The sequence below is a fragment of the Bos grunniens genome, chromosome 8, assembly GCF_055505025.1.
Source record: "Bos grunniens cultivar Pamir isolate PY7600 chromosome 8, Bosgru_T2T1.0, whole genome shotgun sequence".
NCBI classification, from domain to species: Eukaryota; Metazoa; Chordata; class Mammalia; order Artiodactyla; family Bovidae; genus Bos; species Bos grunniens.
The window spans coordinates 15441642-15455581 of record NC_141172.1 but is presented as its reverse complement, the minus strand read 5'-3'; the positions used below and the strand labels follow the sequence as shown (position 1 = coordinate 15455581).

Here is a 13940-nt window from a genome sequence, read left to right as displayed (position 1 = left end):
GGCAATAGTAGAATTGGAAGTTCGTGTTCAAGCACTGTCAATTATTGAAAGTGCTCATTTCAGTAATAACAATCCACGGTGCAGTATTCTTAATGGATCCTGAACTGTGCTAAGTATCCAGACTGAAAATATATAATGACTGTCTTTAGAAACACCCTCAATATTATTTTCTGTTACTTTGCAGGTTTTGGTTTGTGGGAAATGAATACCTAATTTCAGACAGTTAAGCATTAAAAGCACTTGTTATCAATATGTACAAGCATTGCAATTAATCTCCCTGTAATTAAAATTAACAAAACAGGTAAGAAGGCTACTGTTTCAAGCAGAATTTAAAGAACTATAAACTTCTGGGAAGAAAACTGGTGTTCCTTCTTGCTCACAACCACTGTTAATAATTCCTGGCCAATCCAATCACTCTTTGTTCCCCATGCCCCCAAAGAGGTTCTTCTCTAGAACACTGGGTTGTCCCAGGCCTTTCTGTGACTCAGATTTCAAGCACCTGGCACTGTTGGGTGTTCGAATCCCTGGGGCCCTTCTTCAGTTGTAGAAAATACAGTTGACCCTTGAACAATGTGAGGGTAAGGGGACCCAACCCTTTGTGCTATTGAAAATCTGAGTCTCGTGTATAGTTAGGCCCTCCATGACCAAGTTTCCTCTGTATCTATGGGTCTGCATCCACAGATTCAACCAACCTTGGATGGTGCAGTAATACAGTATATCAGGTATAGTTAGTGTTAGTTTCTCAGCCGTGTCCAACTCTTTGTGACTCCATGGACTGTAGCCCACCAGGATCCCCTGTCCATGGGATTCTCCAGGCAAGAATACTGGAGTGGGGTGCCATTCCCTTCTCCAGGGGATCTTCCCACCCAGGGATCGATCCCAGGTCTCCCACACTGCAAGCAGATTCTTTAACATCTGAGCCACCAGGAAAGCCTGCGTATAAGTGGACTTTATATGCAGTTTGAACTTGTGTTGTTCAAGGGTCTGCTGTAACTGAGAGTGTTCTGATGCAAAGGAAAGTTTTCTCTACTTGCTTGTTTTTTTTTGGTTTGTTTTATTTCTGGGGAGCAAAGTTCTTGACTTATATTTTTACTTATGACCTCACTCATCTGCTAACTTATTTTTTATATTGCCTGCTTTACAAAATTGTTGTTTCTTGCATTACCATATGTGTAACTGAATGTCTGGTATAATGATGATATATAGTTCTATAAGAGATCAATGATTGTACTAGTGTAACTCTAGATATGGGAAGACACACTATGAGGGGATATTTTCCTGGACCATAAGAGACTAGTAAGACAGGTGGTTCAGAGACTTTGGGGCACTGTTAATGAAACAATAGAAAGGGAAAGACTAGAGCTCTCGTCAGGAAACTTAGAGAAACCAAGTGAACATTGCATGCAAAGATGGGCACAATAAAGAAAAGAAATGGCATGGACCTAACAAAAGCAGAAGATACTAAAAACAGGTGTCAATACACAGAAGAACTGTACGAAAAAGATCTTCATGACTCAAATAACCATGATGGTGTGATCATTCACCTAGAGCCAGACATCCTGGAATGCGAAGTCAAATGGGCCTTAGGAAGCATCAGTATGAACAAAGCTAGTGGAAGGGATGGAATTCCAATTGAGCTATTTTACATCCTAAAAGATGATGCTGTGAAAGTGCTGCACTCAATATGCCAGCAAATTTGGAAAACTCAGCAGTGGCCACAGGACTGGAAAAGGTCAGTTTTCATTCCAATCCCAAAGAAAGGCAATGCCAAAGATGCTCAAACTATTGCGCAATTGCACTCATCTCACACACCAGCAAAGTAATGCTCAAAATTCTCCAAGCCAGGCTTCCCTACGTGAACCGGGAACTACCAGATGTTCAAGCTGGATTTAGAAAAGGCAGAGGAACCAGAGATCAAATATCTCAGAAAAAATTTACTTTTGCTTTATTGACTATGCCAAAGGCTTTAACTGTGTGGATCACAACAAACTGTGGAAAATTCTTAAAGAGATGGGAATATCAGACCACCTGACCTGCCTCCTGGGAAATCTGTATGCAAGTCAAGAAGTCATAGTTATAACTGAACATGGACCAATGGACTGGTTCCAAATTGGGAAAGGAGTACATCAAGGTTGTATATTGCCTGGAGAATCCCAGGGACAGGGGAGCCTGGTGGGCTGCCATCTATGGGGTCACACAGAGTCAGACACGACTGAAGTGACTTAGCAGCAGCAGCAAGGTTGTATATTGTCACCCTGCTTATTTAGCTTATATGCAGAGTACATCATGAGAAATACTGGGCTGGAAGAAACATAAGCTGGAATCACGATTGCTGGGAGAAATATCAATAACCTCAGATATGCAGATGACACCACCCTTATGGCAGAAAGCAAAGAGGAACTAAAGAGCCTCCTGATGAAACTGAAAGAGGAAGTGAAAAAACTGGCTTAAAACTCAACATTCAAAAACTAAGATCATGGCATTCAATCCCACCACTTGATGGCAAATAGATGGGGAAACGATGGAAACAGTGACAGACTTTATTTTCTTGGGCTCCAAAATCACTGTGGATGGTGACTGCAGGCATGAAATTAAAAGACGCTTGCTCCTTGGAAGAAAAGCTATGACCAACCTAGACAGCATATTAAAAAGCAGAGATAACTTTGCCGACAAAAGTAAGTCTAGTCAAAGCTATGGTTTTTCCAGTAGTCATGTATGGATGTGAGAGTTGGACTATAAAGAAAGCTGATCATTCAAGAACTGATGCTTTTGAACTGTGGTGTTGGAGAGGACTCTTGAGAGTCCCTTGGACTGCAAGGAGATCCAACCAGTCAATCCTAAAGGAAATCAGTCTTAAATATTCATTTGAAGGACTGATGCTTAAACTAAAACTCCAATAATTTGGCCACCTGAGGTGAAGAATTGACTCTTTGGAAAAGACCCTGATACTGAGAAAGATTGAAGGCAGGAGGAGAAGGGGATGACAGAGGATGAGATGGTTGGGTGGCATCACTGACTCAACGGACAGGAGTTTGAGCAAGCTCCTGGAGTTGGTGAAGGACAGGGAGGCCAGGCTTGCTGCAGTCCATGGACTTGCAAAGAGACACAACTGAGTGACTATACTGAACTGAATGAGGCTGAGTTCAATAACAGCACATGGGGTGGCCTATTGTTGAAATCTTCACCAGACCTGGCAATGAGGGTTCCTAGCACCTGAGCAGGAAATGAACCTGGGCCCTGGCAGTGAAATCACCGAGTCCTAACCGCTGAACTGTCAGGTGTAATTCCGTCTACTTATTAGCTTACACTCAATTCTATCTTACAACGACCTTCATATTTCCATATGTAAAGAAGAAATTAACATTCTCCTCTCTCCAAATGGTGTTTCTGCTCCTTTGGCTCAGAGAAACCCAAACATGGGTGTTGGGAAGAATCTCTTCCTCTAAGAGCACCTTTAGGGAAGGTGTCCCCCTCCACCTGAACACATCAGCTGAACAAAAGTGAACCAAACTCCCCGGAAGCAGACCTATGTTTTGGAGATGAGAGTGCTTGCTCTAGTCTCTTCATTCACCCACCCCTGTCCATTCTGTCCTAGACATTTCCTGAAACTAGCTTTATCAATTCCTTCCAGGCTTTTAATTCCCTTTGCTATTTGCACAACCTTTTCTGTTTACTCAAAATAGCCTTTCTACAAATGAGCAAAACTCCATCATGATATGTTTTAGCTTCTTTCCACACCACATGTCCAACTGAATTTGGAGACAATTTAGTTCCTTCCAAGAGCTTTCTAGAAAGTGGTTGTGAAAGAAAATGAAGAAAGTGAATGCTTTAGCCAGTGATATAACACAAGACCCAGTAAGTCTTACTTTGTTCCAGAACTTGAATGATGCACAGAAAATATGCTTTCTGCCATGTATTCCAAAGCACAATATTAATAATAGATTTCAAGTTGAGAAACTCTAAAAGTGATGTATAAAACATCTGTTCATTCCCTAATGTCTTCTTTGCCAGATACAGGAACTCTAAACATGCATTAAACATGCCTTCTGGTTTTTGTATTTTGATTCTTTAATATCCGGGGCCTTGCTAAAAATGGAGGGATGGCCCTGATCAGGACTCACCAATTTCTAGAGATAGTAACCAACTCATCCTTGAGCTGTTTACTCACCAGTCAATACAAACTAACCAATCCAGGGCCCACTCCCCAAACCGCCTCCTCTATGGCTGCTCACACTTAGGGCTAAAATTCCTTTTCTCTCATCACCCTAGGGCCAGGTGAACAGCTTGGGGCAGCCCCTTTGCCCCAGAACCTTCTGAAATGATTCAAATCAGTCCATGTTTAGCCTTGTTACCCTGCCTTGCCCATTCCTTCCCAGGGAAACCACAACAAAGGCACCATGCTTTCCCTCCAACCTGTGTCCTTCCTGTCTGGCTCTCATGCCGTGGTGTGCCCCCTTCTTTGGGGATCTGTGAGTAAAACAAACTGTTTTTTTAATGGCATCATCTCTTGATCTGCTGGCCTCACCAGACATAAATTATAACCTATATTTTAAGAACATGTGAGACTTCCCTGGTGGGCCAGTGGTTAAGAATCCACCTGCTAAAGCAGGGGACATAGGTTCAATCCCTACTCCAGGAAGATCCCACATGCTGGGGAGCAGCTGAGTCCATGTTCTAGAGTCCGAGAGCCACAACTAATGAGCCCATGGGCCACAACCACTGAAGCTCGCATGCCTAGAGCCTGTAGTCTGCAACGTGAGAAGCCCATGCACCAGAATTAGGCAGTAGCCCCCACTTGTCATAGCTAGAGAAAACCCCAGTGCAGCAATGAAGATCCAGCACAGTCAAAAAATTAGATCCATCAATCAATCAATCTTTGAGAAAACAAACAAATAAAATGTCCATAAAGAATAAGGAAGACAGGCTAGCAAAAGACTAGCCTGGCCCCTGCACTCTGGCCATTGTTCAAGCGGACTTGGATCAAAGTTAGTTACTCTGTCAGTTATGTTTACCAAAACTGCCACTTTGAACTGTTTTAGAGAAAAAGCATGATTTTTCCATAAAGCACTGTAATTATACTGCTAAGACAGCACTCAATAGAGCTGTTAAAGATAGCTGTGATGAGGGTATCCATAGTATGATACATGTTACAAAAGATGCAGGGTTTTTTAGGGGCCTTGACTTCTAAAGCACAGTTTGAGTCCAGCTGTAAAGATGGCTTATAAAGAAAATAAAAGAACTCCTCATTCGCCTAAACAATAAGAGTAAAGTGTTTTCAACCAAGTGTTCTCAATTCTCACATATTCCATTAAAACTGCATTGCAAGAGGTTCAGTATAAAAAGCCAAGTCCCCACGACACTGTATTCTCATCTTGGGCTCCCCTCTCTTTCTCCCTGGAGTAAAAGCTACTCAAAGACAGCTTAACTTAACTGTGTGTGTCTCGCAGCTGCCACCCAGTAGGTGCTAAATATTTATTCACCAACTGAAGAAATGTTTATTACCTTCTTTGGAAACCTCCGTAGCAGATGACACAGAACTCAAAATGCCCATTTACGGGGTTAAATAAGTAAGAGAGAATTAAAGGTACTCTTGGGACTCCCCTGGTGGTCCAGTGGTTAAGAATACACCTTCTAATGCATGGGATGAGGGTTTGATCCCTGGTCAGGGAACTAAGATGCTGCATCCATGGGCAACTAAGCCTGCATGCTGCAACTAAAACCAGACGTAGCCAAATAAATATTCAAAAAGAAAAAGTTGGTTTTTTTGTTTTTTAAAAAGCTACTCCCTCTGGCCCAAACCATGACAATCTCAGCCCCTGAATGCTGTGCACATCTTGGCATATCCTGACCTTTACCTGACCCCTAAATCCTGCCCAATTCTGCAATCTTCCAGTTAGCAGCCGGCCATCAGAGCAGGGGCATGGCAGTGTTCTGTGACAAATGGTCAACCTCCTGGGGTGACCTGGGTGTGGCCACTACACGGGGACACTTACCAAGGGCTCCAGCTCCTTGCGATCTATGAGGTTCATCTCTGTGACGAAGTAATAGAAGTGTTTGTAGCAGGTGTTGACGTGGGCCTCGGCACCCATCACAATGACCCGGTCGAAGTGGTGGATGTAGACGTGGACGAAGACCCGGAAGAGGCGGCACAGGATCTTCTTGCAGATCTGCAGGAAGTTCTTTGGGAAGGGAACACCTAGAGAAGGGAAGAGGGAACAAAAGCATGATGGGGATGCTCTGGCGGGCCCCGAGCACATGCTTCAGGCGGGAGACCAGCCCAGGACTAGTCTCCCGGGCCAGCCTGCAGATGCGCCCCACGTGGGCAACTGCACTGGACACGGCCTGAAAAGGTGGCCAAAATGGTGTTAAATTCAAACGCCAACGATCAGGAAAAAGAAACAAATGAAGGAAGAGGGTCAGGTTTCCTTCTTTGGTGGTATCTTTTTGGTACACACAGACATGCACAATTAATGATTTTTAGTTTGAAACATGTATTCTTTTTTACTTTTCCCACTTCATAGAGCCCAGGAAAGTTCTTTTTCCTCTTATCTTTAATGTAGGAAAACTGGCAGGAGGAGGGTGATGCTCCAGGGAGACTGGCATTCCTGACACCGAATATCAGGGACGGGTGGGGGCTGCAGAAATCCAAAAGCCCCTTCTCATCAAAGGAAGCAGTCAGTGCGCAACACAGCCGGTGGTGGCCATGTGAAAGCCCCTTCTCATCAAAGGAAGCAGTCAGTGCACAACTCAGCCGGTGGTGGCCATGTGGGGACAGGGGCCTGGGGCTGCTAGATCTTCTGGTTCTTCAAGATGATTCGGAAATCTGGGGTTCTATGTGAATTATCTGGTTTTCTGTTTTTAAAAATGATATCAACACTTTCCTGGCAATCCAGGGGTTAGGATTCTGAGCTTCCACTGCAGGGGCTGCAGATTCATACCTTGGCCATCCCACATGCCTTGCAGCCAAAGGGAACAATAATAATAATAATCATAGTAAAATGATAGCAATTAACCTGAAGTTAAAAAAATATACCACAGGTCAAGACAAAACATCTTACCAGGGATAACTTGTCCTGAAAACTACCAGTTTGCAAATTCTGATCTAAACTTTTCCTGAGATCCACTGTTTCTGGGGTGTGAAAATGCAACAAAACTTCATGGAAACTTTGCCTGACAGTTACTGTCACCTCCTATCCTTGAGGAAGGTGAGAGTTGGAGGTTGTTGTTCATAACACAGACTGGGTGGGTGGTCAAAGGAATCATGCAGGTTTCCTGTCTGATGACCACCACTCCCAGCTTGGTCAGAGCAACAAATAGCAGCATCCCAAGCCCACTTTCTTTCTCCATCTCAAACACTGCTTAAGCTCTCGTTATTTACACAGTTCTTAGGTAGTGACATCATAGATTCTGAAGTCAGATGGCCTTTAAATTCCTGTATTGCTCCTTTTCCAGCTGTATGACTACAGGCAAGTTATTTAACCTCTCTGAGCTTCAGTTTTTCCATAGGCAGGGTGAAAATACCAACTGTTGTAAGGATTAGAAGCAATACCCAGAAAATAGAACCTTTCTTAAATAGCCAGGAGAGTGTCAACATGTCTAAAATCCTCCTACAGTGCCTAGCACGTGGTAAGAGCTTGCTAAATGGAAATGACAAGCACCACCCCGCGAATCTCTCTGCTTTTTAAAATCTGGACCATCTAGCTGTTGTTATAAGGGAGCCCTTATCAGGAAAAGGTAGACATGACCACCTGCTTTTCAGCAGAATTGTAGAGCGGTGCTCAGGGCATGTCCCTCGTCCCCAGGAAGCCTGGAGTTTTGCTGTCCGTGCCTCTGCTGGGTCCTAACTGCAGCTGTCTGGTGAGAGACATCAGTAATGGGATCGCCTGGGACCCCTGGGTGGGGATGAGAGATGAAACACAGCTGGCAGTTGGCCGAGGCAGGGTCTGCCTCCCCATTACCCGGCACTGATACTGGCTTTTTCTTCTAGAACAAAATGGCAACATATCAAATGAACCACAGGGAGAGACTGGGGCACAGCTTGGCAGCTGACTGGGCAACAGATGCTGGTATTTAGGGGTGGGGTGAGGCAAAGCTGGGACAAGATGGAGGGCTGCCCCTCCCAGAGCTGATGGATGGCTTCCTCTGATGAAAAGGGGCTGGTGAAGACCACTGCTGCCAGGCTCGGGGAGGATCTGGAGCCTTCAAAGAGGCCTGAGGCCTAGAGATGATGGACTCTTCCTTCATCCACATTCAAGAATATTCCCAACAGAAGGGGAGTCCTTTAACAACACTGAGACAATATCAGGGGTTGACATGGGTTACCTTGGCAACGTGTCTGTGATGTAGGGTTTACTAGTCCTGCATCACCGGTGAATAACACCAACACAGATGAACGTGCTCCAGGCCACTTAGGTAAACAGTGGCAGGGCTGGGATTCGGACCAAGTCAGTCTGATTCTAAAATACAACTGAGCTAGGACTTGCCAAGTGGGTCCAGTGGTTAAGAATCTGCCTTGCAATACAGCGGAATGCAGGTTCGATCCCTGGTCTGGGAAGATCCCACATGCCTCGGAGCAACTAAGCCCATGAACCACAACTAAAGAGTCTGTGTGCCACAATGAAGATCCTGCATGCTGCAACAAAGACCCACGCAACCAAATAAACAAATAAAATCTAACAGATCTGGTTATGTCTGGCATGTGACTCTCTGCCAAGGATAAAAGCACAGCTTAAAGGCTAAATGTAATGAGGCATCTCAAGGTTACTTTTTGGTGGTGCAGATATATAATTTTTTAAAAAGGAAAGGGGTGAGGAGAGAAGGGTGAAAAAATCCACTCCCTCTGGAGCCACAGCTCCGAGGTACTAAGAGGTCAGCTAATACTCTGCTGCCCCAAGAAAGATGCGTTTCCTTGGCCAGTGCCTTAGATCATGGATCTGGGACTGAGAGTAAAAGCCAACATTTACTGAGCGCTGAAGTCTTGGGCTTCCCTGGTGGCTCAGACCATAGTCTGTGCAATGCCGGCAATGCAGGTTTGATCCCTGGGTTGGGAAGATCCCCTGGAGAAGGAAATTGCAACCCACTCCAGTATTCTTGCCTGGAGAATTCCATGGACAGAGAAGCCTGGCAGGCTACAGTCCATGAGGTCACCAAGAGTTGGACACGACAGAGCGACTAACACTTAACAAGTCCAGGTACTGATATTGTTACCATCTCGCAAATGAGGAAACCGACTTGGAAAATTAAGTGGCTGCCCCAGGTCACAGAGCCAGCGGAGAATGGAGGGCTTTGGATCCAGGATTGTCTATGAGGACCCAGCACCCTGAAATCGGGAGTTGTTGCTCTGGGGTTCTGCACACACCTCCAGCTCCCAAGCCCTTCCTCCCCGAGTAGCCTGAGCCTCCTCAGGTGCACTTACCTTTCCCTTCACCAGCTGCTAGGGGACATGGCCGGGGGCGGGAGGTTTCAGCTGTGCCAGTTTGTCTTTTTGTTGTTTAGCTGCTAAGTCATGCCCGACTCTTTCGCGACCCCATGGACTGCAGCCCACCAGGTCCCTCTGTCCGTGGGATTTCCCAGGCAAAAATACTAGAGTGGGTTGCCATCTTCTTCGCCAGGGGATCTTCCCAACCTGGGGATCAAACCCGTGTCTCCTGCACTGCAGGCGGACTCTTTACCGCTGAGCCACCAGGAAACCCCAATTCCCACGAAACAGCCACACAAAACTGAACTCTGAGAGAGTCTTGATATGTGTATGTGTGTTGTGATGTATTCCCAGTGAAACCCTGGGCAGTGATATTTCAGTGTTGTGTTTGTCTGTTTAATGTAACTGTGGCTTAGCTCAGTTAAAGTGTTTGCCTGGCCCAGGAGGTAGAGGAGGAGTTTGGCTCTGAACAAGACTCAGGCTCTTCCTTTGGCATCCGTCTACTACAGCTCCATGGCATAGGGACCCTCACTGTTGAGACGATCATTTTTTGACCTCCACTTAGCTCAGTACCTGGGTTGTAGAAGGAGCTCAAAAAATGTTTGCTTGTCTTAAATGAATGCAAGCTGGCAGTAGGAAGAATGAAAGGCTAATGAACCATTTTACATGAACACTGGGCTTGTTACCATGTCATCCAGAAGCTGAGGAGGCCGTGCAAGGCTCTGGGCAGAGGGTAGCCTGTGTGTTCCATGGGGCACCACTGACTCACTCAGCACTGTACCCAACCACCTCCTTTTGTTCCTTCAGCTTCTCTTAGTACATAAGATACTGGGGACCCTCCACTTTCGTGTTTCCCAAGGTCTGTCTTAAAAAAGACTAATTCTGGGAGATCCTTGGTTAGAAGCTATACTTGACCTTATATTTATTAAAAATGCTTTTTATAAAACTTTGCAATATACCTAACCATAGTAAAGGATCTGAGAATGCCTGTAGTCAAAAGTCCTATTTAACTCTGGAACTTCCTTTTACCTATAATAGCAACTGGTTTAAAAGTCTGTAACCAGACTTCCTAGGTTCCATTTCCGGCTCTATTATCCAGTAACAAGACAGTGACATCCAAACAACTTAGTATGTCTAACCCACAGTTTCCCCATCGTGAAAGAAACAGGGATGTGAATATTATCTGTAGCTCAGGTGGTTGTTGTGAGGATTAAATCCACACATGGAAAAGGCTTTACTAATACTCTGCAGACAGGAAGCACTCTCGTGAACGGTTAAGTTTTAGTATTGCATGGACCAAACAGTCTTTGTAACATACTTTTGGATTAAATTCTTCCTGCACATGTATTTTCAGGAGGGCAGTCTTGGTATTAATGCATCATTTTGCAAAGAACTAGAGTAGTAGGCACTCGATTAGGCCCTGGATTATATTCAGCCTTGCATTATTTTCTACATATTTCTCATATTTATGTCTTGTATTACTGTAAGTTCTCTGAACAAAGAGGCTGTCTTATACTTTGATTCTATGTTTTAAAGCACCTGGCACAAGGCTAGATAGGGAATACTCATCAATCAAAACTGAGCCACAAGACAGCAGTGGTCTTATTTAGTCGAGATGTGAATCCATCATCTCCTATTTGGGGGAGGAAAGAAGCCTACAGCAGAAATGATAGCTTTCTCCCAGAGACCTGATCGGGTCCTCACATGGAAGGCTGCACAATGATCTTCTAGGGAGGAGGGCTCTGAGATGAAGAACATTTTGATCTAGCCTAGAGGGTGGGAAGAAAAACTCCACAACGCCTCCTTTCATCATGAAAACCTCCCTTCTTTACCTTTCCATATAGTTGTTTCAGGGGTGGGGGGTGATAGTTAAATTTCAGTCACTGTACTCAATTAGAAAGTTAATACCAGACAATATTAACCAGCAGTCTCAACCGGAATAGACTACATAGATTTGGAGTTAAAGTTTGACTAGTCTTATAATAACCCAGACAAATCTTCCAACAATAATCTTGGACAGGTACACATGGATCATAGCAAACAACCTTTGACCTATAGGTCTCTAAATGATTCATAAGCATGGACTAATCTCAGCGCCTCCCCTGAGTCTCAGATTCAAGCTGGGAAATGTCAGATTCCTAAAAACTGGCTAGAAACGAGATGCATTCAGATGAGTTCTGCAAAAAGGTGATAGACATCTAGCTGTCTGGGGAAGGACAAGGATGGCCTTGGGGCAAGTGATGTGGCTTGACCTCTGCAAACAGAATTAGTGAGCCTAACACAGAACCTGGAGAAGGCAATGGCACCCCACTCCAGTACTCTTGTCTGGAAAATCCCATGGATGGAGGAGCCTGGTAGGCTGCAGTCCATGGGGTCGCTACGAGTCGGACATGACTGAGCCACTTCACTTTCACTTTTCACTTTCATGCATTGGAGGAGGAAATGGAAACCTACTCCAGTGTTCTTGCCTGGAGAATCCCAGGGACGGGGGAGCCTGATGGGCTGCAATCTATGGGGTCACACAGAGTCAGACACGACTGAAGCAACTTAGCAGCAGCAGCAACAACACAAAACCAGGCTGAGCTTGGATTCTGAGTCAGCCCAGGCAGGATGCCTGGGTGGAAATCAGAATCCCAAACCGATCACTCACATGTGGTTCCAGCAGGAATTTGCTCAACAACTAGACTCAAAGCAAGACAAGAGTTTGCTGAGTGGTCAGGCCAAGGAGGAGGCTGGCCAGAGAGTTGGCATGAAGGCAGAGGGTGCGGTGAGCCCGCCGGGCTGGGAGCCCCTCTTGAAGGTCTGACTAGGCAGCCTCACATTCTGCTTCTGATGCTGGTGGGGACCTGGTACTCGGCAGGGACCCAGCATCTGACGGAGCCCTACTGAGTTTATGAATGTGTCTAACCACAGAACTTATGATCTCCAAGCCATGTTGAGCTAGAGAGCTAAATCGAGCATGGAATACAATAATTTCTCTGGGGCTCTACTCGGATTTGCCTTTTATCTCTGACTCAGTAAATCTCCTTTCTCCCAAACAAAATTGAATAAAAATTCCAGTAATTTCTGAGCTTTAGTCCATTTTCTTCCTTCCTCATCCCCCCTTTTCCCCTCCCTTTTGCTAAGTCACCAAATGCCCCATTCAATCCATCCTCTTCAGGCACCTCTGGGGGAAAAAAAAAGCAAGTTGTTTAAATGACTTGTGTCTTTTTTCTTTTATCCTATTATGGAAGCTGCAAAAGGAGAGAGTCCCTCAGGGAGTGCAGAGATGCTATGATAGGGCCACAGAGGGGAGACTGCGGTCCCAGAGTCAGACAAGACCCAGGTGGCAATTTCTGAGGTAGATGCTACCCATTCTAGCTTTCATGCTTTTTCCACTCTTTTCTTCTGGAGAGAAAGCCAGATGCTTGGAGCTGAGACCCCTGGCCTGTGACAGCGCTTGGTTGAAGCTGGGCGGTGGAGGGTTGGAGAGTCAGGGTTCAAAGGGACACGAGAGAATGTCCCTGCACATCCAAAGTTCCACAAGCAGCTGGCAGATATTCCATCCAGTCGTTAATGCCGCTCGCTTCTTTAGAGTTCAGCTCAAAGCCTTCCCTCATCCCCAGACTCAGGTTCCCTGGTATCTTCCATCTGCTCCTGATACACTCCTGAGCACTGACATTGTTTTTCAGTTGCTCGGTCATGTCCGACTCTTTGCGACCCCATGGACTGCAGCACGCCAGGCTTCCCTGTCCATCACCATCTTCCAGAGCTTGCTCAAACTCATGTCCATTGAGTCAGTGATGCCATCCAACCATCTGAGCACGGTTCCCAGACGCTAATTCCACTCTGAGGTGCGTTCATCCTGACTCGTGTCTGCGACCCCCTCCAGACTGTAGGCTCCTGGAGGAGCTTGTCACAGATGGATCCCCTGGGCCCAGTGTGGAGCCTGGAGCGGGTGGGTGTGTGATACATCCTTGCCGGCTGCTGGCTTGAGGGTTGAGCTCTTACGCCATCTGCTTACACCAGAATCAGAGCTCAGAAATGCACGAGGACTGACTGGCTTGAGGTTGAGCGCTATAGTGTGTGATGCAAAGGGGTCTGAATTCAAGTCTGTGTGACTCCAGAGCCTGTTAGGCTCTTTCCACTCTGCCGGGAAAGTGGATGGGATTCTTACGGTTTGTTTCATCTCATGCCAACCCAATTGGCAGAGTCAAAGGAGCCAGATTTGTTAAAAAATGAAGGTGGAAAAGGGCGTATTGGCTCTTACTTCCCCAGAGGCATGTGTCATTCGTGGTTGACTGTTCTGGTTAAGCGTCTGGCTCTGGCGTCAATCTCTGGTTTCAGAGTCCAGCTGTGGAACTTCCCTGCCACTTGCCCAAGGGTGAGTTCGCTAACTCCTAACAGGCTCGGTTTCCTTATCTGTGGAATGAGGATAATCACACCTAGTATTTTGTGAGATTTTGAGGATGAAACAAGAAGCACAGGGCCAGCAGTCTCTCAGAGGCATTCGGCAAAAGGCCACTGATGTTACTACTGCTGT

At 45.7% G+C, this 13940-nt stretch overlaps 1 protein-coding gene across 6 annotated transcripts in view; it reads right to left on the bottom strand.

The window, feature by feature from the left end:
* MOB3B (MOB kinase activator 3B) overlaps positions 1-13940 on the bottom strand; it is a 219217-nt gene that overhangs the window by 43401 nt on the left and 161876 nt on the right. For all 6 annotated transcript variants that reach the window (XM_086414931.1, XM_086414930.1, XM_086414929.1 and 3 more), the window contains one exon: positions 5994-6196. In XM_086414931.1, coding sequence (XP_086271057.1) covers positions 5994-6196 — 203 coding nt within the window. The remainder of the gene's footprint in view (positions 1-5993; positions 6197-13940) is intronic.